This window comes from Tachyglossus aculeatus, chromosome 8 (assembly GCF_015852505.1).
Source record: "Tachyglossus aculeatus isolate mTacAcu1 chromosome 8, mTacAcu1.pri, whole genome shotgun sequence".
Taxonomy (NCBI): Eukaryota; Metazoa; Chordata; class Mammalia; order Monotremata; family Tachyglossidae; genus Tachyglossus; species Tachyglossus aculeatus.
Genome location: NC_052073.1, coordinates 35,429,443 through 35,455,533, shown reverse-complemented (window position 1 = coordinate 35,455,533; position 26,091 = coordinate 35,429,443). Strand labels below are relative to the sequence as shown.

The 26,091-nt window shown below is 52.1% G+C and overlaps 1 protein-coding gene across 1 annotated transcript in view; it reads left to right on the top strand.

Moving 5' to 3' along the window:
• Nucleotides 1–4,908: 4,908 nt before the first annotated feature.
• The window catches only part of LOC119931724 (tyrosine-protein phosphatase non-receptor type substrate 1-like), a 31,252-nt gene continuing 10,069 nt past the window's right edge, over nt 4,909–26,091 (top strand). Inside the window, exons 1-3 of the mRNA XM_038750595.1 lie at nt 4,909–5,019; nt 23,149–23,517; nt 24,668–24,985. Coding sequence (XP_038606523.1) covers nt 4,959–5,019; nt 23,149–23,517; nt 24,668–24,985 — 748 coding nt within the window. The 5' untranslated portion in view covers nt 4,909–4,958. The remainder of the gene's footprint in view (nt 5,020–23,148; nt 23,518–24,667; nt 24,986–26,091) is intronic.

Below are 26,091 nucleotides of genomic sequence, written 5' to 3'. Positions count from 1 at the left end.
AGAAGTGAAGTGACTTGGCCAAAGTCACCCAGCCGACAAGTGGCAGAGCGGGGATTTGAACCCGTGACCTCTGACTCCAAAGCCCGGGCTCTTTTCCACTGAGCCGCGCTGCTTCTCACGCCGCTTAACTCACACCACAATCACCGTCATTATTCGCGCCCGCCCCAGCGCTTAGTACAGTGCTCGGCCCAGAGTCGGCGCTTCGCAGGTACCACGGGCCAAACAGTAGCCAGCGCGGTGGATGATTGTCACCTCCGTCACCGCAGGTAGTCCGGGGGCGGTCTTCTCCGAGGACGCCCATCTTGACGCGGAGACCCCGGGGAAACTGAGGCACGTGGGCCGCGCTAGCGGCCTGATCTCGACCGGCCTTTGGGACCTGAAATCGGCTCCGTGGGCGGCGGGGCGTGTCCACCAACTCTATACTGGACTCTCCCCAGCGCTTAAGACAGTGCTTAGCGTAGCTCGGTGGAAAGAGCCCGAGCTTTGGAGTCGGAGGTCACGGGTTCGAATTCCGGCTCTGCCACTTGTCAGCTGGGTGACTTTGGGCAAGACACTTCACTTCTCTGGGCCTCAGTCCCTTCACCTGTAAAATGGGGATGAAGACTGGGAGCCCCCCGTGGGACAACCCGATTGCCTTGTAACCTCCCCGGCGCTTAGAACAGTGCTTTGCACATAGTAAGCGCTTAATAAATGCTATCATCATTATTATTATTACTCAATAAATGCCACCGATCGACAGATTGGTAGATTGATTGCGGGCGAGGAACACGGCGGCCAACTCGGCTACCGTGGCTAGGCCCCGAGCCCGGCAGTCGGAAGGTCCTGGGTTCTAATCCCGACCGCACCACTCGTCCGCTGGGTGACCTTGGGCCGGTCGCTTCCGCTCCTCCGGCCCTCTGTTTCCTCTTCCGCAAAACGAGAATTAGAACCCAGCTCCTCGGCCTCTCGGCCTCGGGCCCTTTCCACTGGGGCCGCGCCGTGCCCGCGTTACCTTGGGTGAGTCGTTTCACTTCTCCGCTGTGGAGGGAGGAAGGAGGGGGGGTCCACTAGTTCATTCGATGATCGCACTTATTGAGCGCTCCCCGGGCGCTTGGGAGAGGCCGACGGATCCGTCAACGGGCCCATTCCCTGCCCACCACGGGCTGACAGTCTAGAGGGGGAGGCAGACAAGAAGAGAAAAAAATAAATTACAAACATAGCAGATAAATTACAGATATAGGACATAAATTACACGTACAGCAAACGAATTACAGATATGGTAGATAAATCACACATACGGTAAACAAATGACAGATATAGAAGATAAATTACAGATACAGTAAATAAATTACACGTACAGCAAACAAATTACAGATATAGTAGATAAATCACACATACGGTAAACAAATGACGGATATAGTAGATAAATTACAGATATAGTAGATAAATTACAGATATAGTAAACAAATTACAGATATGGTAGATAAATCACACATAAGGTAAACAAATGACAGATATAGAAGATAAATCACAGATATAGTAAATAAATTACATGTACAGCAAACAAATTACAGATATGGTAGATAAATCACACATACGGTAAACAAATGACAGATATAGAAGATGTTACAGATATAGTAGATAAATTACAGATATAGTAAACAAATTACAGATACGGTAGATAAATCACACATAGGTAAACAAATGACAGATATAGTAGATAAATTACAGATATAGTAAACAAATTACAGATATGGTAGATAAATCACACATAGGTAAACAAATGACAGATATAGAAGATAAATCACAGATATAGTAAATAAATTACATGTACAGCAAACAAATTACAGATATGGTAGATAAATCACACATACGGTAAACAAATTACAGATATAGTAGATAAATTACAGATATAGTAAATAAATTACACGTACAGCAAACAAATTACTGATATGGTAGATAAATCACACATACGGTAAACAAATGACAGATATAGTAGATAAATTACAGATATAGTAAACAAATTACAGATATGGTAGATAAATCACACACAGGTAAACAAATGACAGATATAGAAGATAAATTACAGATATAGTAAATAAATTACATGTACAGCAAACAAATTACAGATATGGTAGATAAATCCCACATACGGTAAACAAATGACAGATATAGTAGATAAATTACAGATATAGTAAACAAATTACAGATATGGTAGATAAATCACACATATGGTAAACAAATGACAGATATAGTAGATAAATTACAGATATAGTAGATAAATTACAGATATAGTAAACAAATTACAGGTATGGTAGATAAATCACACAAACGGTAAACAAATGACAGATATAGTAGATAAATTACAGATATAGTAGATAAATTACAGATATAGTAAACAAATTACAGATATGGTAGATAAATCACACATACGGTCAACAAATGACAGATATAGAAGATAAATTACAGATATAGTAAGTAAATTACACGTACAGCAAACAAATTATAGATACGGTAGATAAATCACACATACGGTAAACAAATGACAGATATAGAAGATAAATCACAGATATAGTAAATAAATTACATGTACAGCAAACAAATTACAGATATGGTAGATAAATCATACATACGGTAAACAAATGACAGATATAGAAGATAAATCACAGATATAGTAAATAAATTACATGCACAGCAAACAAATTACAGATATGGTAGATAAATCACACATAGGTAAAGAAATGACAGATATAGAAGATAAATTACAGATATAGTAAATAAATTACATGTACAGCAAACAAATTACAGATATGGTAGATAAATCACACATACGGTAAACAAATGACAGATATAGAAGATAAATCACAGATATAGTAAATAAATTACACATACAGCAAACAAATTACAGATATGGTAGATAAATCATACATACGGTAAACAAATTACAGATATAATAGATAAATTACACATACAGTAAACAAATTACACATACAGTAAACAAATCACACATACAGCAAACAAATTACACATATGGTAGATAAATCACACATACGGTAAACAAATTACAGATAGATATAATAGATAAATTACACATACAGTAAACAAATTACACATACAGCAAACAAATTACAGATATAGTAGAGAAATCACACATAGGTAAACAAATTACAATTAATCAATCAATCAATGGTATTTATTGAGCGCTTCCTGTGTGCAGAGCACTGGACTAAGCGCTTGGGAAGTCCAAGTGGGCAACATCTAGAGACGGGCCCTACCCAACAGCAGGCTCACGGTCTAGAAGGGGGAGACAGAGAACAAAACCAAACATATTAACAAAATAAAATAAATAGAATAGATATGGACAAGTAAAATAAATAAATAAATAATAAATAAATAAATAACATCTAGAGACCGTCCCTACCCAACAGCGGGCTCACAGTCTAGAAGGGGCACATAGAGAACAAAACACATTAACAAAATAAAATAAATAGAGTAACTAAATACGTACAAACATCTATACATTCATTCAGTCGTTCATTCAATCGCATTTATTGAGCGCTTACTGTGTGCACAGCACTGGACTAAGCGCTTGGGAAATACAAGTCGGCAACATCTAGAGACGGGCCCTACCCGACAGCGGGCTCACGGCCTAGAAGGGGGAGATAGAGAACCAAACCAAACATGTTAACAAAATAAAATAAATACAATAGATAGGTACAAGTAAAATAAATAAATAAATAAATAAATAAATAAATAAATAAATAAATAAATAAATAAATAAAATACAGAGACAGTCCTTACCCAACAGCGGGCTCACAGTCTAGAAGGGGCAGACAGACAGCAAAACAAAACACATTAACAAATAAAGTAAATAAAATAAATATGCACAAATAAAATAAATGGAGTAACTAAATACGCACAAACATATATACATTCATTCATTCGTTCATTCAATCGTATTTATTGAGCGCTTCCTGTGTGCAGAGCACTGTACTAAGCGCTTGGGAAGTCCAAGTTGGCAACATCTAGAGACAGTCCCTACCCGACAGCGGGCTCACAGTCTAGGAGGGGGAGAAAGAGAATAAAACAAAACATATCAACAAAATAAAATCAATAAAAGAAATATGTACAAGTAAAAGAAACGGAGTAGCTAAATACGTACAAACATTTCTACATTCTTTCATTCATTCAATCGTATTTATTGAGCGCTTCCTGTGTGCAGAGCACTGGACTGAGCGCTTGGGAAGTCCAAGTCGGCAACATCCAGAGACGGGTCCCGACCCAACAGTGGGCTCACGGTCTAGAAGGGGGGAGACAGAGAACAAAACAAAACGTATTAACAAAATAAAATAAATAGAATAAATGTGCACAAATAAATAGAGCAATAAATCTGTCCAAACACGTGTACATCTACCCAGGTGCTGTGGGGAGGGGAAGGAGGATGGACTGTTCGGGCGTTCGGGTCGTTGGGGCGCTCGACTGTTCGGCCCTTCGACTGTTCGGCCGTTCGGGCGTTCGGCTCGGCCGTTGGGGCGCTCGGCTGTTCGGGCCGTTGGAGCGCTCGGCTGTTCGGCCATTCGGGCGTTCGGCCGCTCGGCTGTTCGGTCGCTCGACTGTTCGGGCGTTCGGCTGTTCGGGCGTTCGGCTGTTCGGCCGTTCGGGCGTTCGGCCGCTCGGCCGTTGGGGCGCTCGGCCGTTCGGCTGTTCGGGCGCTCGGGGGGCGGTGCGGGGGCGGGCCCCGGGGGCGGGGCTGCGGCGTTTGTGGGGGCGGCCGGGACCCCTCCCCCTCCTTCTCCCCCCGCCCTCCTCCTCCTCCCCCCCAAATCCGTGTCCCCAGAAGGCGGCGCCGGGGGGAAAAGGGGGACACACACAGACATACACAGACACACACACACACACAGACACACACACACAGACACACACACACAGACACACAGACACACACCACACAGACACCCACAGCGGTGCCGGCGGTGGCGATGGAGCCCCCGCGGCCTTTCCCCGTGCTGCTGGTGGCCGCGGCCCTCCTCAACACCCCAGGTCGGTGCGCCCCCCCCCGCCCCCGCCCCCTGACCCCTGACCCCTGACCCCTGACCCCTTCGGCCTCCCTGCCCTTCGCCCGTCCTGTCCCGCCTCTCTCCTCCTCCTCCTCCTCCTCCTCTCCTCTCCATCCCCTCTTCTCCCTGGCCCCCCTTTTCCCCTTCTCCCCCCTCTTTTTCCCCTCCCCCCCTTTCCCATTCCCCTCTCCCTTTTCCCCTCCCTTTCCCCCTTCTCCTCTTTTCCCCCTTCTCCTCCCCTCTTTTTCCCCCTTCTCCTCCCCTCTTTTTCCCCCCTTCTCCTCTTTTCCCCCTTCTCCTCCCCCTCTTTTTCCCCCTTCTCCTCCCCTTTTTCCCCCTTCTCCTCCCCTCTTTTTCCCCCTTCTCCTCCCCTCTTTTTCCCCCTTCTCCTCTTTTCCCCTTCTCCTCCCCTCTTTTCCCCCTTCTCCTCCCCTCTTTTCCCCCTTCTCCTCCCCTCTTTCCCCCCTTCTCCTCCCCTCTTTTCCCTCTTCTCCTCCCCACTTTTCCCCCCTTCTCCTCCCCTCTTTTCCCCCCTTCTCCTCCCCTCTTTTCCCCCTTCTCCTCCCCTCTTTTCCCCCTTCTCCTCCCCTCTTTTCCCCCTTCTCCTCCCCTCTTTTCCCCCCTTCTCCTCCCCTCTTTTCCCCTCTTCTCCTCCCCTCTTTTCCCCCTTCTCCTCTCCCTTTCCCCCTTCTCCTCTCCCTTTCCCTTCTCCTCTCCCTTTCCCCCCTCTCCTCTCTCTTTCCCTCCCTTCTTCTCTCCCTTTCCCCTCTTCTCCTCTCCCTTTCCCCTCTTCTCCTCTCCCTTTCCCCTCTTCTCCTCTCCCTTTTCCCCGTTCTCCTCTCCCTTTTCCCCGTTCTCCTCTCCCTTTTCCCCGTTCTCCTCTCCCTTTTCCCCGTTCTCCTCTCCCTTCCCCCCCGTTCTCCTCTCCCTTCCCCCCCTTCCCCCCCTTCCCCTTTTCCCTTCCCCTTTCCCTTCCCCCTCCCCCCGTGCCCTTCTCCCTCCCCCCTTTCCCTTCCCCCTCCCCCTCCTTTCCCTCTCCCCTCCCCCTCCTTTCCCTCTCCCCCTCCTTTCCCCCTTCCCCCCTTTTCCCTCCCCCCTTTTCCCATTCCCCCTCCCCCCTCTTCTCCTCTCCCTTTCCCCTCTTCTCCTCTCCCTTTTCCCCGTTCTCCTCTCCCTTTTCCCCGTTCTCCTCTCCCTTTTCCCCGTTCTCCTCTCCCTTTTCCCCGTTCTCCTCTCCCTTCCCCCCCGTTCTCCTCTCCCTTCCCCCCCTTCCCCCCCTTCCCCTTTTCCCTTCCCCTTTCCCTTCCCCCTCCCCCCTTTCCCTTCTCCCTTCTCCCTCCCCCCCTTTCCCTTCCCCCTCCCCCTCCTTTCCCTCTCCCCTCCCCCTCCTTTCCCTCTCCCCCTCCTTTCCCCCTTCCCCCCTTTTCCCTCCCCCCTTTTCCCATTCCCCCTCCCCTTCCCTCTTTTCCCCTTCCCTTCTCCCTTTTCCTCCTCCCCATCCCCTCCTCCTCCTCCTTGCTCTGGCCCCTCCCCCTCTTTTCCCTGTCTCCTCCCCCTCCTTTCCCCCTCTTCTCTCTCTTTTCCCCTCCTCCTCTTCCCTTCCTTCCCCATCCCTTCCCGCCCCCCCGCCACCTCCTCTTCTCCCTGTCCCCTCCTCCCCTCCCCGCTTTCCTCCCTTTCCCACCCCCTTCCTCTCCCCGTCCTTCCTCCATCCCCTCCCCCTTCTTCCCTCTCCCTTTCCCAGCCCCTTCCTCCTCCCCCTTTCCCCTCCATCCCCTCCCCCTTTCCCCTCCATCCCCTCCCCCTTTCTTCCTCCCTCTCTCCTCCTCCCTTCCCCATCCCCCCCCCCCCCACAACCCCCAACAACCCACTTCCGACTCTGAAATATTTCTGCCCCTTTCGGAGGGGAGAAGAGTTGGGAGTGGGGGGGAGGGGGCGACTTGCCCCCGCCCTGGGGCTAATGTCCGGGACTGGGATTGGTTTTCTGTAACTTTGGGTGGGTGGGGGAGGGAAGGTGACCTCTGACCCCCCCCCCACACGCTTGACCCCCTGAATGCCAGAGGGGAGGGGGCCGCCAGCTCTGACAGGTGCCTGGGGCTCTGGGTGGGCGTTGGGCGGGCGTTGGGCGGGCAAGCTTCTTCCAGGACAGGATGGCCTCTAATACCCACGCAAATGTCTGTTTTCCAGGAGCAACCCCTAGGCTTCACCTCCCCGCCACCCCCCAAAAAGACCTGGCTCAAAATGGCCTTTCTTCCTCCCAGACGGCCTCGCTTCTTCTCCGCCCCCCACAATCCCCACTTCCTTCCCATCGGTTCTTCTTCCCCCTGGGCCCAAATCCCACGGCGGGCCTGGTGAGCCTCTTCTGCCCGCGGAAGCCAAAAACCTTCCCACCGACTTGGGCACAGCCGGGCTTCCCTCTCCCGCCAGCTGGCCTGCCCGCCCGCCTCAGGGTCCTGAGGCCAAGGATGAGTTGTGTGGGGGGGTCTTGCCAAGGCCATGGAGTGGGAGGGTCCCACACAGAGACCAGGGCGAGAGTTGGGGGGGGGGGGGGTCCCACAGGGAAAGGGAGGGTCCCATGGGAAGCTGTGGGGAGGGGAGGATGAGGGGGCAGGAAGAAAGAGAGGGTTCCTCACAGGGGTCAGGAAGAGAGAGAGAGAGAGAGGGGATCCCATCAGGAAAGAGGGGGAAGGAAGAGGGTCTCTCGTAGAGGTCGGGGGGTCTGAGAGAGAGAGGGTCCCACAGGGAGAGAGGGGAAGGAGGGGGTCACTCACAGAGGTCAGGGGGACAGAGACAGAGAGAGAGGGTCCCTCCTGGGGAGAGGGGGTGGTCCCATGGGGAGAGAGAAAGAGAGCGAGACAGGGGAAGGAAGAGGGTCTCTTACAGAGGTCTGGGAGGAGAGACAGAGACACAGAGAGAGACAAAGAAAGAGAGAGGGTCCCACAGGGAGAGGGAAAGAGGGAGAGGCTCCCCTAGGGAGAGAGAAAGAGAGAGAGAGGATCCCACCGGGAAAGTGGGGGAAGGAAGAGAGTCTCTCCGAGAGGTCAGAGGGGAGAGAGACAGAGAGAGAGAGGATCTTTCCCACCGGGAAAGAGGGGGAAGGAACAGGGTCTCCCACAGAGGTCGGGGGAGAGAGACGGAGACACAGAGAGAGAGAGAAAGAGAGAGGGTCCCATAGGGGGAGGGAGAGAGGGGGAGGGTCCCCTAGGGAGAGAGAAAGAGAAAGAGAGAGGATCTTTCCCACCGGGAAAGAGGGGGAAGGAAGAGGGTCTCTCACAGAGGTCAGAGGAGAGAGAGACAGAGAGAGAGGGAGGGTCCCACCGGGAAAGAGGGGGTAGGAAGAGGGTTTCTCACGGAGGTCAGAGGGGAGAGAGACAGACAGAGAGAGAGGATCCCACTGGGAAAGAGGGGGAAGGAAGAGGGGTCAGAGGGGAGAGAGACAGATAGAGACAGAGAGAGAGGATCCCACTGGGAAAGAGGGGGAAGGAAGAGGGTTCTCCCGGAGGTCAGAGGGGAGAGAGACAGACAGAGAGAGACGATCCCACTGGGAAAGAGGGGGAAGGAAGAGGGTCTCTCAGAGGTCTGGGGGGCAGAGAGAGGGAGAGAGAGGGAGGGTCCCACAGGGGAGGGAGAGAGGGGGAGGGTCCCATAGGGACAGAGAAAGAGAGAGGATCCCACCAGGAAAAAGGGGGTAGGAAGAGGGTCTCTCACAGAGGTCAGAGGGGAGAGGGACAGACACACAGAGAGAGAGAGAGAGAGAGAGAGAGAGTCCCACAGGGAGAGGGAGGGAGGGGGAGGGTCCCCTAGGGAGAGCGAGAGAGAGAGAGAGAGGATCCCACCAGGAAAGAGGGGGAAGGAAGAGAGTCTCTCAGAAAGGTGAGAGGGGAGGGAAACAGAGAGACAGACAGACAGAGAGAGGATCCCACTGGGAAAGAGGGGGAAGGAAGAGGGTCTCTCACAGAGGGCTCAGAGGGGAGAAAGACAGACAGAGACACAGAGAGAGAGGATCCCACTGGGAAAGAGGGGGAAGGAAGAGGGTCTCTCACAGAGGTCAGAGGGGGGAGAGAGACAGAGACAGAGAGAGAGAATCCCACTGGGAAAGAGGGGGAAGGAAGAGGGTCTCTCATGGAGGTCAGAGGGGAGAGAGACAAACAGAGAGAGACAGAGGATCCCACCGGGAAAGAGGGGGAAGGAAGAGGGTCTCTCGCGGAGATCAGAGGGGAGAGAGAGAGAGAGAGGATCCCACCGGGAAATGGGGGAAGGAAGAGGGTCTCTCACAGAGGTCAGAGGGGAGAGAGACAGACAGAGAGAGACAGAGAGAGAGGATCCCACCGGGAAATGGGGGAAGGAAGAGGGTCTCTCACAGAGGTCAGAGGGGAGAGAGACAGAGAGAGAGAGGATCTTTCCCACCGGGAACGAGGGGGAAGGAAGAGGGTCTCTCACAGAGGTCAGAGGGGAGGGAGACAGACAGAGAGAGACAGAGTATCCCACTGGGAAAGAGGGGGAAGGAAGAGGGTCTCTCACAAAGGTCAGAGGGGAGGGAGACAGACAGAGAGAGAGAGAGAGGGTCCTGCCGGGAAATGGGGGAAGGAAGAGGGTCTCTCACAGAGGTCAGAGGGGAGAGAGACAGACAGAAAGAGAGAGAGGATCCCACCGGGAAAGAGGGGGAAGGAAGAGGGTCTCTCACAGAGGTCAGAGGGGAGAGAGACACAGAGAGAGAGAGAGGATCCCACCGGGAAAGAGGGGGAAGGAAGAGGGTCTCTTACGGAGGTCAGAGGGGAGGAAGACAGACAGAGACAGAGGATCCCACTGGGAAAGAGGGGGAAGGAAGAGGGTCTCTCACAGAGGTCAGAGGGGAGAGAGAGAGAGAGAGGGTCCCCCAGGGAGAGGTGGTGGGTTCTCATCCCGGCTCCGCCACCTGCCTGCTGTGTGACCGTGGTCCAGTCACTTCACTTCTCTGGGCCTGCTCTGTGAGATGAAGGCAGGGAGCCCCGATCCTCCTTTCCTGGAAGAGAAAGCCAAAAAGCATTAACCTCCCCAGCGCTTAGAACAGTGCCTTGCACATAGTAAGCGCTTAATAAATGCCCTCGTTATTACTTAAGGAAGCAGCGCCCGGGCCGGGAGCCGGGGGGCCCCGGGTTCTAATCCCGGCTCCGCCGCCTGCCCGCCGGGTGACCTCGGCCAAGTCATTTCCTTTCTCTGGGCCTCCATTTCCCCCCCCCCTGCAAAATGGGGATTCGGCCCCGGGTCTCCGGGGACTGGGTTCGACTCGATGATCTTGCGTCCCCCCCGCCCCCGGTGCTCAGCACAGTGCTGGGCACAGGGTAGGCGCCGAACGGGTGGCTCAGTGGAAAGAGCCCGGGCTTTGGAATCAGAGGTCATGGGTTCAAATCCCGGCTCCGCCACTTGTCAGCTGGGTGACTTTGGGCAAGTCACTTCACTTCTCTGGGCCTCAGTGACCTCATCTGGAAAATGGGGATGAAGACTGGGAGCCCCACGGGGGACAACCCGATCACCTTGTAAGCTCCCCGGTGCTTAGAACAGTGCTTTGCACATAGTAAGCGCTTAATAAATGCCATTATTATTATTATTATTATTATTATTATCTCAGCATTGGGTTGATTAAGTCCTTCCCAAACTATGGTTTCTCCCCCTCTAGACTCCAAGCTCCTCGTGGGCAGGGATCACGTCTTCCAAACTGTTCTGTTGGACTCTCCCAAGCGCTCAGTACAGTGCCCTGCACGCAGTAGACAATAAATAGCAGCGTCCGCGTGGCTCAGTGGAAAGAGCCCAGGCTTTGGAGTCAGTGGTCATGGGTTCAAATCCAGGCTCCGCCAGTTGTCAGCTGGGTGACTTTGGGCAAGTCACTTCACTTCTCTGGGCCTCAGTTCCCTCATCTGTAAAATGGGGATTGACTGTGAGCTCCACGGGGGACAACCTGATCACCTTGTCACCTCCCCAGCGCTTAGAACAGTGCTTTGCACATAGTAAGCGCTTAGTAAATGCCACTATTATTATTATTATTATTATTATTATTATTGTTATTATTATTATTATTACCGAGCTGCGGCCGGAACATTGTTGGGAGAAGAGAGGGAGACGCATTGATAGGCAGCTCCTTGAGGGCGGCGATTGTGGCTACTGACCCTATTGAACGCTCCAAAGCGCTCAGTACAGTGCCCTGCTCACAGGAAGTGCTCGATAAATTCAACCGACTGATTTAGTACCGACTTGTACTTCCCAAGCGCTCAATAAATACGATTGATTGATTGATTGATTTAGCGGAGGCTCCTCGAGGGCAGGGATCGTGTCTCCTATTGGACTCTCCCAAACGCTCAGCCCAGTGCTCTGCACACAGTAGGCGCTCAGTAGATACTATGGAGATCGTCTCTATATGATGCCAACTTGTGCTTCCCAAGCGCTTAGTACAGTGCTCTGCACACAGCACTCAATAAATACGATTGAATGAATGAATGAATGGAGTGTAATAATAATAATAATGATGGCTTTTGTGACGTGCTTACTATGTGCTAAGCGCTGGGGGGGGATACAGAGTATAAAGTCCTTGATTGTTGTCTGCTAACTGTATTGGACTCCCCCAAAGTGATCAGTACAACGACCTGCACGCAGGAGACCGTCAGCTCCTTGAGGGCGGGGAGGGCGTCTAAGTAACTCTTCCAGCGCTTAGAACAGTGCTTTGCACATAGTAAGTGCTTAATAAATGCCATTATTATTATTATTATTATTATTGGACCCGCCCAAGCGCTCAGTCCAGTGCTCTGCACGCAGTAAGCGCTCAATAAATACCATCCCTGGACTGATAGACTGTTAACTCGTTGTGGGCAGGGAATGTGTCTATTAGAATCTCTGTTCTATTAGACTCGTATTTATTGAGCGCTTACTCTGTGCAGAGCACTGGACTGAGCGCCGGGGAGAGTCATTCACTTATTTAATCGTATTTATCGAGCGCTTACTGTGTGCAGAGCACTGTACTGAGCGCCGGGGAGAGTCATTCACTCATTTAATTGTATTTATCGAGCGCTTACTGTGTGCAGAGCACTGGACTGAGCGCCGGGGAGAGTCATTCACTCCTTCAGTAGTGTTTATCGAGCACTTACTGAGTGCAGAGCACTGTACGGAGCACCGGGGAGAGTCATTCACTCATTTAATCGTATTTATCGAGTGCTTACTGTGTGCAGAGCACTGGACTGAGCGCCGGGGAGAGTCATTCACTCATTTAAGCGTATTTATCGAGCGCTTACTGTGTGCAGAGCACTGGACTGAGCGCCGGGGAGAGTCATTCACTCATTTAATTGTATTTATTGAGCGCTTACTGAATGCAGAGCACTGTACTAAGCGCCAGGGAGAGTCATTCACTCATTTAATCATATTTATCGAGCGCATACTGTGTGCAGAGCACTGTACTGAGCGCCGGGGAGAGTCATTCACTCATTTAATCGTATTTATCGAGCGCTTACTGTGTGCAGAGCACTGTACTAAGCGCCAGGGAGAGTCATTCATTCATTTAATCGTATTTATCGAGCACTTACTGTGAGCAGAGCACTGTACTAAGCGCCGGGGAGAGTCATTCACTCATTTAATCGTATTTATCGAGCGCTTAATGTGCGCAGAGCACTGGACTAAGCGCCGGGGAGAGTCATTCACTCCTTTAATCGTATTTATCGAGCGCTGACTGTGTGCAGAGCACTGAACTGAGCGCCGGGGAGAGTCATTCACTCATTTAATCGTATTTATCGGGCGCTCACTGAGTGCAGAGCACTGGACTGAGCGCCGGGGAGAGTCATTCACTCCTTTAATTGTATTTATCGAGCGCTTACTGAGTGCAGAGCACTGTACTAAGCGCCGGGGACAGTCACTCACTCATTTAATTGTATTTATCGAGCGCTTACTGTGCGCAGAGCACTGGACTTTAGTGCCGGGGAGAGTCATTCACTCCTTCAATCATATTTATCGAGCACTGACTGTGTGCAGAGCACTGTACTGAGCGCCGGGGAGAGTCATTCACTCCTTTAATCGTATTTATCGAGCGCTGACTGTGTGCAGAGCACTGAACTGAGCGCCGGGGAGAGTCATTCACTCATTTAATCGTATTTATCGGGCGCTCACTGAGTGCAGAGCACTGGACTGAGCGCCGGGGAGAGTCATTCACTCCTTTAATTGTATTTATCGAGCGCTTACTGAGTGCAGAGCACTGTACTAAGCGCCGGGGACAGTCACTCACTCATTTAATTGTATTTATCGAGCGCTTACTGTGCGCAGAGCACTGGACTTTAGTGCCGGGGAGAGTCATTCACTCCTTCAATCATATTTATCGAGCACTGACTGTGTGCAGAGCACTGTACTGAGCGCCGGGGAGAGTCATTCACTCATTTAATCGTATTTATCGAGCACTGACTGTGTGCAGAGCACTGTACTAAGCGCCGGGGAGAGCCATTCACTCCTTCAATCGTATTTATCAAGCGCTGACTATGTGCAGAGCACTGAACTGAGCGCCGGGGAGAGTCATTCACGACTCCGCCACTTATATCCCCACTCCGCCACTTGTCAGCTGTGTGACTTTGGGCAAGTCACTTTGCTTCTCTGTGCCTCAGTTTCCTCATCTGTCAAATGGGGATGAAGGCTTTGAGCCCCAAGGGGGACAACCCGATCACCTTGTAACCTCCCCAGCGCTGCTTTGCACATAGTAAGCGCTTAATAAATGCCGTTATTATTATTCCATCGTACTTATCGAGCGCTTACTGGGTGCAGAGCACCGGACTGAGCGCTTGGGAGAGCGCGATCGAATCATCATCATCATCACCATCAATCGTATTTATTGAGCGCTTACTGTGTGCAGAGCACTGGACTAATGGCTTAAGCGCGATTGAATGAGTAGCTATTATAATTAATGCTCCCTCTCTCTGGGCCTCAGTTTCCTCCACTGTCAAATGGACCGGGGGGGGGGGGGGGGTCCGATCCTCGTTCTCCTCCCGCCCCCTGAGTCCAGGACCACTGGGATGGCATCCCACCGGAGCGCGGCGGATTCCCAGCGGCACCCAGCGGGGCCTTCGACGCCCAGTTGGCGTCAAATAGACGCCCCTCGGAGCGGTGGAAACTGGTAGGCCGCCCCCCACCCCCCACGAGCCGTGAGTCAGCGAAGGGGGTCTCGTGGATGGATGGGAGGGACTTTTATAGACCGCCCGCCTCACCCGCCCCCTCCACCATCTGTCGGAAAGGGCACCGAGGAGAGACGGGGGAGGAAGATTCCGCTTTTGGATCCGAAAACTCCCCTGGGCTGAACCAAGGGGGCCCTCGTTCGAAAGACGCGAGTCCGCCGGCCGGCCGGGGCTGTGTACTGAGCGCTTCCCGGGGCCTGCGGGACTCTCCGGGCCGTGAGCTCCTCGTCGTCGTCGTCGTCGTCGTGGGCAGGGAATGCGGCTGCTGGTGGTTGTATTGTTAATGGTGATGATGATGATGATGATGATGATGATGATGACGATGATGATAAGAGAAGCAGCGTGGCTAAGTGGAAAGAGCACAGGCTTTGGCACACACACAGATATACACATATACACACATATATACGTACACATACATATATATACATACTCCAAAGCCTGTACACACGTATATGTATATATATGTATACATATATATACATATACATGTGCATACATGTATGTACGTGTATATATGTATACATATACACACTCCAAAGCCTGTATACATGTATATGCATATATGTATACATATATATACGTACATACATATATACATATGTATATGTATATATATGTGTGTATACATATATGTGTGCATGTATGTATACATGTGTGTATATATACACATGCACACATACACACATATGTGCATATACACACACACATATACACTCATGCACACATATATACACTCCAAAGCCTGTATACATGCATATCTATATATGCATGCATATATACATATATACGTATATATATGCATGCATATATATAAGCATACATATATATACATATAGACGTGTATATATACACGTCTATATGTGTATATATGTATGCATATATACACACATATGTATATATATGCATACATATGTATATATATATAAGTATACATACATATACATATGCATATAGACGTGTATATATACGTATATATGTGTATATATGTTTGTACAGATTTATTACTCTATTTTACTTGTACATATTCTATTTATTTTACTTTGTTAGTATGTTTTGTTTTGTCATCTGTCTCCCCGTTTTAGACTGTGAACACACTGTTAAGTAGGGACCGTCTCTATATGTCGCCGACTTGGACTTCCCAAGCGCTGAGTCCAGTGCTCTGCACACAGTAAGCGCTCAATAAAGACGACTGAATGAATGAATTTGGAGTCAGAGGTCACGGGTTCAAACCCCGGCTCCGCCAATTGTCAGCTGGGTGACTCTGGGCAAGTCACGCCACTTCTCTGGGCCTCAGTGACCTCATCTGTAAAATGAGAATGAATAATAATAACGATGGCATTTATTAAGCACTTACTACGTGCAAAGCACTGTTCTAAGCGCCGGGGAGGTTACAAGGTGATCAGGTTGTCCCACGGGGGGCTCACAGTCTTCTTCCCCATTTTACAGATGAGGTCACTGAGGCCCAGAGAAGTGAAGTGACTTGCCCAAAGTCACCCAGCTGACAATTGGCGGAGCCGGGGTTTGAACCCATGACCTCTGACTCCTCTTTCCACGGAGCCACGCTGCTTCTGTGAGTCCCCCGTGGGACAACCTGATCACCTTGTAAGCTCCCCTGCGCTTAGAACAGCGCTTTGCACATAGTAAGCGCTTAATAAATGCCATTATTATTATTATTTGTTAAGCGCTTAATAAATGCCATTATTATTATTATCATTAGTTAAGCACTCACTAGGGTTCAGACACTGGACTAAGCACAAATCTAGATGGGATTTGTCCCTGCCCCACGTTGGGCTCTCCGTCTCCATCCCCATTTGACAGAAGAGGGAACTGAGGCCTGGAGAAGGGAAGTGACTTGTCCGAGGTCACACGGCAGACGAGGGGCGGAGTCAGAATTAGAACCCGGTTCCTTCTGACTCCCGGGCTCTGCCCACAATGCCCGGCTGCTTTTCAATACTGAATAATGTTCAATATAATGATATTGAAGAAGAATAATAAATGGGGGTGAAAGGTTGTGAGCCCCGGGTGGGACAGGGACTGTGTCTGTCCTGAGAATCGTATATAATAATAATAAAAATAATGATGGCATTTATTAAGCGCTTACTGTGTGCCAAGCACTGTCCTAAGCGCTGGGGAGGTTACAAGGTGATCAGGTTGTCCCACGGGGGGCTCGCAGTCTTCATCCCCATTTTACAGATGAGGGAACTGGGACACAGAGAATAATAATAATAATAATAATAATGGCATTTATTAAGCGCTTACTACGTGCCAAGCGCTGTCCTAAGCGCTGGGGAGGTTACAAGGTGATCAGGTTGTCCCACGGGGGGCTCGCAGTCTTCACCCCCATTTTACAGATGAGGTAACTGGGACACAGAGAATAATAATAATAATAATAATGGCATTTATTAAGCGCTTACTACGTGCCAAGCACTGTATATATGTATATAGGTTTGTACATATTTATTACTCCATTTATTTATTTATTTTACTTGTACATATCTATTCTATTTATTTTATTTTGTTAATATGTTTGGTTTTCTTCTCTGTCTCCCCCTTGTAGACTGTGAGCCCGCTGTCGGGTAGGGACCGTCTCTAGATGTTGCCCACTTGTACTTCCCAAGCGCTTAGTCCAGTGCTCTGCACACAGTAAGCGCTCAATAAATACGCGTGATTGATTGATGTGAGGGGAAGATGGCAAGGTGGACTGTCAAGGGACGTGGGGACCGCATGGGTTCTAATCCCGGCCCCGCCAACTGTCAGCTGGGTGACTTTGGGCAAGTCACTTCTCTGGGCCTCAGTTCCCTCATCTGTAAAATGGGGATTCATTCATTCACTCAGTCGTATTTATTGAGCGCTTACTGTGTGCAGAGCACTAGACTAAGCGCTTGGCAAGTCCAGGTTGGCAACATAGAGAGATGGTCCCGACCCAACAGTGGGCTCACAGTCTAGAAGGGGAAGACAGACGACAAAACAAAACATAGTAACAAAATAAAATAAATAGAATAAATATGGACAAATAAAATAAATAGAGTAATAAATACGTACAAACATATATACAGGTGCTGTGGGGAGGGGAAGGAGGTAAGGCGGGGGGGACGGGGAGGGGGAGGAGGGGAATAAATTCGATCATATTTATTGAGCACTTACTGTGTGCAGAGCACTGTACTAAGCGCTTGGGAAGTCCAAGTTGGCAACATATAGCAGACGGTCCCTACCCAACAGCGGGCTCACGGTCTAGAAGGGGGATGAAGACTGGGAGCCCCCCCGTGGGACCACCTCATCACCTTGCATCCTCCCCAGCGCTTAGAACAGTGCTTGGCACATAGTAAGCGCTTAACGGATACCGTTATTATTATTATGGGGAGGACTGGGAGGGGATGTGGGGGGGATGAGGGGAGACGTGGCGGCCGGGTAAGGGATGTGGGGGACTGTGAGGGGATGTGGGGGGCTGTGATGAGGGGATTTGGGGGCCGGGGAGGGGATGGGGGAGATGAGGGAGATGATGTCTAGAGAGAAGCTGCGTGGCTCAGTGGAAAGAGCCCGGGCTTTGGAGTCGGAGGTCATGGGTTCAAATCCCGACTCCGCCACTTGTCAGCTGTGTGACTTTGGGCAAGTCACTTAACTTCTCTGGGCCTCTGTTACCTTATCTGTCAAATGGGGATTAAGACTTTGAGCCCCCCCCGTGGGACAACTTGATCACCTTGTAACCTCCCCAGCGCTTAGAACAGTGCTTTGCACATAGTAAGCGCTTAATAGATGCCGTTATTATTATTATTATTATGAGGGAGAGAAAAGGCGGCCAGGGAAGGGAGGTGGGGGACTGTGAGGGGACCTAAGGCCCAGAGAAGGGATGAGGGGAATATGGAGAGGGGATGTGGGGGAGACATGGCGGCCAGGGAGGGGGTGTGGGGGACTGTCAGGGGACCTAAGGCCCGGAGAGGGGATGTGGGGGGCTGTGATGAGGGGATTTGGGGGCGTGGGGGACTAGGAGCGAGAGAGGCCAAAGAGGGGATGTGAGGGGAAGACATGGCGGCCGGGGAGGGCGCGGGGGGACTGTCAGGGGATGTGGGGAGACATGGGGGCCTGAGGGAAGAGGGGAACCAGGGGATGTGGGGGACTCTGAGGGGATTTGGGGACCGGGGAATGGATGTGGGGGGCGTGAGGGACTCTGAGGGGACGGAAGGCCCGGAGAGGGGACGATGTGGGGGGTTGTGAGGGGATGTGGGGTCTGGAGAGGAGATTGGGGGGCTCTGAGGGGAAGACATGGCGGCCGAGGAGGGCACGGGGCGGGGGGGGACTGGCAGGGGGCGTGGGGACCCCAGAGGGCATGGGGAGGACCTGGAGGGGATGTGGGGGGCGGTGGTGAGGGGATTTAAGGGCCAGGGAGGGGATTGGGGGGGAGACACGGGGGCCGGGGAGGGGCCAAAGAGGGGATGGGGGGCTTTGAGGGGAAGGCATGGCGGCCGGGGGGGGACTGGCAGGGGACGGAAGGCCCGGAGAGGGGATGTGGGGGGCTATGGTGAGGGGATTTGGGGGGCGTGGGGGACGGGGAGGGGACGAGGGGAACGGAGAGGGGATGTGGAGGACCATGAGGGGATGTGGGGGGGGGTGAGGGGATTGGGGGTCTGGAGAAGGGACTGGGGGCTTTGAGGGGAAGACGTGGTGGCCGGGGAGGGCACAGGGGGGGACTGTCAGGGGACATAAGGCCCGGAGAGGGGATGTGGGGGACCGGGAGGGGATTTCGGGGCCAGGGAGGGGATGTGGGGGAGACATGGGGGCCGGGGAGGGGCCAGAGAGGGGATGGGGGGGCTGCGAGGGGAAGACATGGCGGCCGGGGAGGGCGTAGGTGGGGGGACTGTCAGGGGACATAAGGCCCGGAGAGGCGATGTGGGGGGCGTGGGGGACTGGGAGGGAACGTGGGGGTCGGGGAGGGGACGAGGGGAACGGAGAGGGATATGGAGGACTGGGATGAGGGGATTTGGGGGACTGTGAGGGGACGAGGGGAGTGGACAGGTGATGTGGAGGACCGTGAGGAGATGTGGGGGGTGGTGAGGGGATTTGGGGGCCGGGGAGGGGGCGTGGGGGGCCAAGGAGGGGAGGTGGGGGTTGGAGAGGGGACGAGGGGAACGGAGAGGGATATGGAGGACTGGGATGAGGGGATTTGGGGGACTTCGAGGGGACATGGCAGACTGTGAGGGGACGAGGGGAGTGGAGAGGTGATGTGGAGGACCGTGAGGAGATGTGGGGGGTTGTGAGGGGATTTGGGGGCCGGGGAGGGGGCGTGGGGGGCCGAGGAGGGGAGGTGGGGGCTGGAGAGGGGACGAGGGGAACGGAGAGGGATATGGAGGACCGGGATGAGGGGATTTGGGGGACTTTGAGGGGACATGGCAGACTGTGAGGGGTCGAGGGGAGTGGAGAGGTGATGTGGAGGACCGTGAGGAGATGTGGGGGGTTGTGAGGGGATTCGGGGGCCGGGGAGGGGGCGTGGGGCCTAGAGATGGGACTGGGGGCTTTGAGGGGAAGACATGGCGGCCGGGGAAGGGACGTGGGGGGCCAAGGAGGGGATGTGGGGCCTAGAGAGGGGACTGGGGGCTTTGAGGGGAAGACATGGCGGCCGGGGAGGGCGTAGGGCGGACTGTCGGGACGGAAGGCCCGGAGAGGGGATGTGGGGGACCGGGAGGGGATGTGGGGGGCGGTGATGAGGGGATTTGGGGGCCAGGGAGGGGGCGTGGGGGCTAGAGGGGGGACGACTGTGAGGGGTCGTGGGCGGGTGAGGTTAGTGAAGCACTGACTATGTGCCAACCGCCGGTCTGGGCACTGACGTAGAGGCGCCACGATGACTGATGGTAATAACCATAACTGTGGTATTTATGAAGCGCTTACTGTGCGCTAAGCACTGGAGGAGACGCGGCACAACGAGAGGCAGCATGGCAGAGCCTGCTGGGAGTCGGAAGGCCGTGGGTTCAAATCCCGGCTCCACCGCTTGTCTGGCGCGTGACCTTGGCTTCCGTTCATTCATTCAACCGTATTTATTGAGCGCTTCCTGTGTGCAGAGCACTGGACTAAGCGCTTGGGAAGTACAAGTGGGCAACATATAGAGACGGTCCCTACCCAACAACAGGCTCACGGTCTAGAAGGGGGAGAACTATGTGCAAAGCACTGTTCTAAGCGCTGGGGAGGTTACAAGGGGATCAGGTTGTCCCTCCGGGGGCTCACAGTCTTCATCCCCATTTTCCAGATGAGGTCACTGAGGTGCAGAGAAGTGAAGTGACTCGCCCAAAGTCACACAGCTGACAAGTGGTGGAGCCAGGATTTGAACCCATGACCTCTTCATAAATGCCATCATTACTATTATTATTATTATCTAGCTTAAATGCTTAGCGCTTAATAAATGCTATCATTACTATTATTATTATTATCTAGCTTTACTTCTATTTATTCTAATGACTTGACACCCGTCCACATGTTTAGTTTTGCCGTCCGTCTCCCCCTTCTAGGCTGTGAGCCCGTTGTTGGGTAGGGACCATCTCTAGATGTTGCCGACTTGGACTTCCCAAGCGCTTAGTCCAGTGCTCTGCACACAGTAAGCGCTCAATAAATACAATTGATTGATTGATTGATTGTATATGTTGCCAGCTTGGACTTCCCAAGCGCTTAGTCCAGTGCTCTGCACACAGTAAGCACTCAATAAATACAATTGATTGATTGACCGTCTCTGTTGCCAACTTGTACTTCCCAAGCGCTTAGTCCAGTGCTCTGCACACAGTAAGCGCTCAATAAATACGATTGATTGATTGATTGATGGATTGACCCTGGAGGATCCACGGCAGGGGAGTGGCGTGGTTGGGGGGGGTGGAGATCTGCGGCAGGGAAGGGGTGTGAAGTCTACTCTCTTAAGCTCCGCCACTTTTTATTTTATTTTGTTCGTATGTTTGGTTTTGTTCTCTGTCTCCCCCCTTTTAGACTGTGAGCCCACTGTTGGGTAGGGACTGTCTCTATATGTTGCCAATTTGTACTTCCCAAGCGCTTAGTACAGTGCTCCGCACACAGTAAGCGCTCAATAAATACGATTGATGATGATGATGATGATGATGACAGGGACTGTGTCCAACCTGATTTGCTTGTGTTTACCCCAGGGCTTAGTACAGTGCCTGGCACATAGTAAGCACTTAATAAATACCATAAAAACAAAAACAAACACTTGTGTGTGTATATGTTTGTCTCTCTATGTTGCCAACTTGGACTTCCCAAGCGCTTAGTCCAGTGCTCCGCACACAGTAAGCGCTCAATAAATACGATTGATTGATTGATTGTATATGTTGCCAACTTGGACTTCCCAAGCGCTTAGTCCAGTGCTCTGCACACAGTAAGCGCTCAATAAATACGATTGATTGTCTCTATCTGTTGCCTGTATATATGTATATATGTTTGTGCATATTTATTACTCTATTTATTTATTTATTTATTTTATTTGTACATATCTATTCTATTTTATTTTCTTAGTATGTTTGGTTTTGTTCTCTGTCTCCCCCTTTTAGACTGTGAGCCCACTGGTGGGTAGGGACTGTCTCTATAGGTTGCCAATTTGTACTTCCCAAGCGCTTAGTACAGTGCTCTGCACATAGTAAGCGCTCAATAAATACGATTGATGATGATGATGACAGGGACTGTGTCCAACCTGATTTGCTTGTATTTACCCCAGGGCTTAGTACAGTGCCTGGCACATAGTAAGCACTTAATAAGTGCCATAAAAACAAAAACACTTGTGTGTATATATGTTTGTCTCTTTATGTTGCCAGCTTGGACTTCCCAAGCGCTTAGTCCAGTGCTCCGCACACAGTAAGCGCTCAATAAATACGACTGATTGATTGATTGTATATGTTGCCAACTTGGACTTCCCAAGCGCTTAATCCAGTGCTCTGCACACAGTAAGCGCTCAATAAATACGACTGATTGATTGATTGATTGACTGTCTCTATCTGTTGCCTATATATATGTATATATGTTTGTACATATTTATTACTCTATTTATTTATTTATTTATTTTATTTGTACATATCTATTCTATTTATTTTATTTTCTTAGTATGTTTGGTTTTGTTCTCTGTCTCCCCCTTTTAGACTGTGAGCCCACTGTTGGGTAGGGACTGTCTCTATATGTTGCCAACTTGGACTTCCCAAGCGCTTAGTCCAGTGCTCCGCACACAGTAAGCGCTCAATAAATACGATTGATTGATTGATTGTATATGTTGCCAACGTGGACTTCCCAAGCGCTTAGTCCAGTGCTCTGCACACAGTAAGCGCTCAATAAATACGATTGATTGATTGTCTCTATCTGTTGCCTGTATATATGTATATATGTTTGTGCATATTTATTACTCTATTTATTTATTTATTTATTTATTTTATTTGTACATATCTATTCTATTTTATTTTCTTAGTATGTTTGGTTTTGTTCTCTGTCTCCCCCTTTTAGACTGTGAGCCCACTGGTGGGTAGGGACTGTCTCTATAGGTTGCCAATTTGTACTTCCCAAGCGCTTAGTACAGTGCCCTGCACACAGTAAGCGCTCAATAAATACGATTGATGATGATGATGACAGGGACTGTGTCCAACCTGATTTGCTTGTATTTACCCCAGGGCTTAGTACAGTGCCTGGCACATAGTAAGCACTTAATAAATACCATAAAAACAAAACCAAACACTTGTGTGTATATATGTTTGTCTCTCTATGTTGCCAACTTGGACTTCCCAAGCGCTTAGTCCAGTGCTCCGCACACAGTAAGCACTCAATAAATACGATTGATTGATTGATTGATTGACGGTCTCTGTTGCCAACTTGGACTTCCCAAGCGCGTAGTCCAGTGCTCTGCACACAGTAAGCGCTCAATAAATACGATTGATTGATTGATCGACCGAATGCATGCCTGTCATCCTCAGGAGGCGGCGGCGGGGCGGAGGAGGCGGCGGAGCTGGAGGTGAGGCAGCCGGCGGGCCCGGTGTCGGCGGCGGCGGGGGAGACGGTCACCCTCAACTGCACGCTGACGGCCCTGGTGCCCCCCGGCCCGGTCCGCTGGTACCGGGGTAACGGGACCCACCGCTGGGAGATCTACAACTTCAAGGAAGGCTCCTTCCCAAGGGTGACCCCGGCCACCCTGCCCCGCTCCGGGGCCGAGCTGGACTTCTCCGTCCGCCTCCGGGCCATCGCCCCCGCCGACGCCGGCGTCTACTACTGCGTCCGGTTCCGCCGGGGGAGCCCCGTCGACGTGGAGTTCCGCTCCGGGGGCGGCACGGAGCTGACCGTGAGCGGTGAGTGACCCCCAGCTCGGACTTCCCAAGAGCTTAGGACAGGGCTCTGCACACAGTAAGCGCTCAAGAAATACGATTGAATGAATGAATGAATGAGACTGTGAGCCCACTGTTGGGTAGGGACCGTCTCTAGATGTTGCCAACTTGGACTTCCCAAGCGCTTAGCACAGTGCTCTGCACACAGTAAGTGCTCAATAAATCCGATTGATTGATTGACTATATATGTTGCCGACTTGTACTTCCCAAGCGCTTAGTCCAGTGCTCTGCACACAGTAAGCGCTCAATGAATACGATTGATTGATTGATTGACTGTCTCTATATGTTGCCGACTTGGACTTCCCAAGCGCTTAGTACAGTGCTCTGCACACAGTAAGCGCTCAATAAATACGACTGATTATTTGATTGACCATCTCTATATGTTGCCAACTTGGACTTCCCAAGCGCGTAGTCCAGTGCTCTGCACACAGTAAGTGCTCAGTAAATACGACTGATTGATTATTTGATTGACCATCTCTATATGTTGCCAACTTGGACTTCCCAAGCGCTTAGTCCAGTGCTCTGCACACAGTAAGCGCTCAATGAATACGATTGATTGATTGATTGACTGTCTCTATATGTTGCCGACTTGGACTTCCCAAGCGCTTAGTCCAGTGCTCTGCACACAGTAAGCGCTCAATAAATACGATTGATTGACTGTATACGTTGCCGCCTTGGACTTCCCAAGCGCTTAGTCCAGTGCTCTGCACACAGTAAGCGCTCAATCAATACGATTGATTGATTGATTGATTGATGGATTGACCCTGGAGGATCCACGGCAGGGGAATGGCGTGGTTGGGGGGGGGGGTGGAGATCTGCGGCAGGGAAAGGGTGTAAAGTCTACTCTTAAGCTCCGCCACTTATGTGTATATATGTTTGTCTCTATATGTTGCCAACTTGTACTTCCCAAGCGCTTAGTACAGTGCTCTGCACACAGTGAGCGCTCAATAAATACGATTGATTGATTGATTGATTGAAGGTAGATCTGCGGCAGGGGGATGGCGGGCGTGAGGGCAAGGGCAGACGTCGCCTGACGCCGCGTGACGTCACGACGTACGGCGTCACGACGCGTGACGTCACCGCGCGTCTCTCCTCTCCCCCCCTCCCTCCCCAGCGCGTCCGTCACTTCCGGTGGTGACGGCCCCGGCGGGCCGGCTGCTGCCCGGCCAGGAGGGGGCGTTCACGTGCCGGGCGTCCGGCTTCTCCCCGCGCGCCATCCGCCTCACGTGGTTCAAGAACGGCAACCAGCTCCCGGCGGCCCCCGCGCGGGTGGCCCCCAGCGGCGGGGAGGGCGTGGCCTACGCCGTGTCCAGCACGGTGCGCGTGCGCCTGGCCGCCGACGACGTCCGCTCGCAGGTCATCTGCGAGGTGGCGCACAGCACGCTCCAGGACCCCCTGCGCGGCTCCGCCAACCTCTCCCACACCCTCCGAGGTGAGTCCCGCCCGGCGCTCGGACACGTCCCCTCGATCAATCAATCAATCAATCGTATTTATTGAGCGCTTACTGGGTGCAGAGCACTGGGCTAAGCGCTTGGGAGGTACAAGGTGGCAACATCTAGAGCCAGTCCCTATCCACCAGTGGGCTCCGCCCTGTCGACCTGCCCCACCCTCTCCACCGCTGGGCCACGCCCACACACCACCCAGCCAATCAGAGACGGGCCACGCCCACTTCCGGCTCCGCCCCCGCCGACCTGCCCCACCCTCGCCGAAGCGAGTCCCGCCCACCGCTGGGCCACGCCCACACACTGCCCAGCCAATCAGAAATGGGCCCCATCCACTTCTGGCCCCACCCCATCGACCTGCCCCGCCCCACCCCGCCCCATCGACCTTCCCCACCCCACCCCGCCCCATCGACCTTCCCCACCCCATCGACCTGCCCCACCCTCTACGGAGCGAGTTCTGCCCACCACTGGGCCACGCCCACTCACCTCCCAACCAATTAGAGGTCAGGCTTGCCCACCCTCAAGCCCCGCCCACCCGCTCGGCCACACCCAATCACCGCCCAGCCAGAGACGGGCCCCGCCCACTTCTGCCCCCGCTGTCAATCAATCAATCAATCATATTTATTGAGCACTTACTGTGTGCAGAGCACTGTACTAAGCGCTTGGGAGGTACAAGACGGCAACATCTAGAGACAGTCCCTACCCAACAGTGGGCTCCGCCCTGTCGACCTGCCCCACCCTCTCCACCGCTGGGCCACGCCCACATGCTGCCCAGCCAATCAGAAACAGGCCCCATCCACTTCCGGCCCCGCCCCATCGACCTGCTCCATCCTCCACAAAGCGAGTTCCACCCACCACTGGGCCACGCCCACTCACCTCCCAACCAATCAGAGGCCAGGCTTGCCCACATGCAAGCCCCGCCCACCCACTCGGCCACGCCCACTCACCACCCAGCCAATCGGAGGTCAGGCTCGCCCACCTGCAAGCCCCGCCCACCCACTCGGCCACGCCCAATCACCTCCCAGCTAGAGGCGGGCCCCGCCCACTTCTGCCCCCGCTGTCAATCAATCGTATTTATTGAGCACTTACTGTGTGC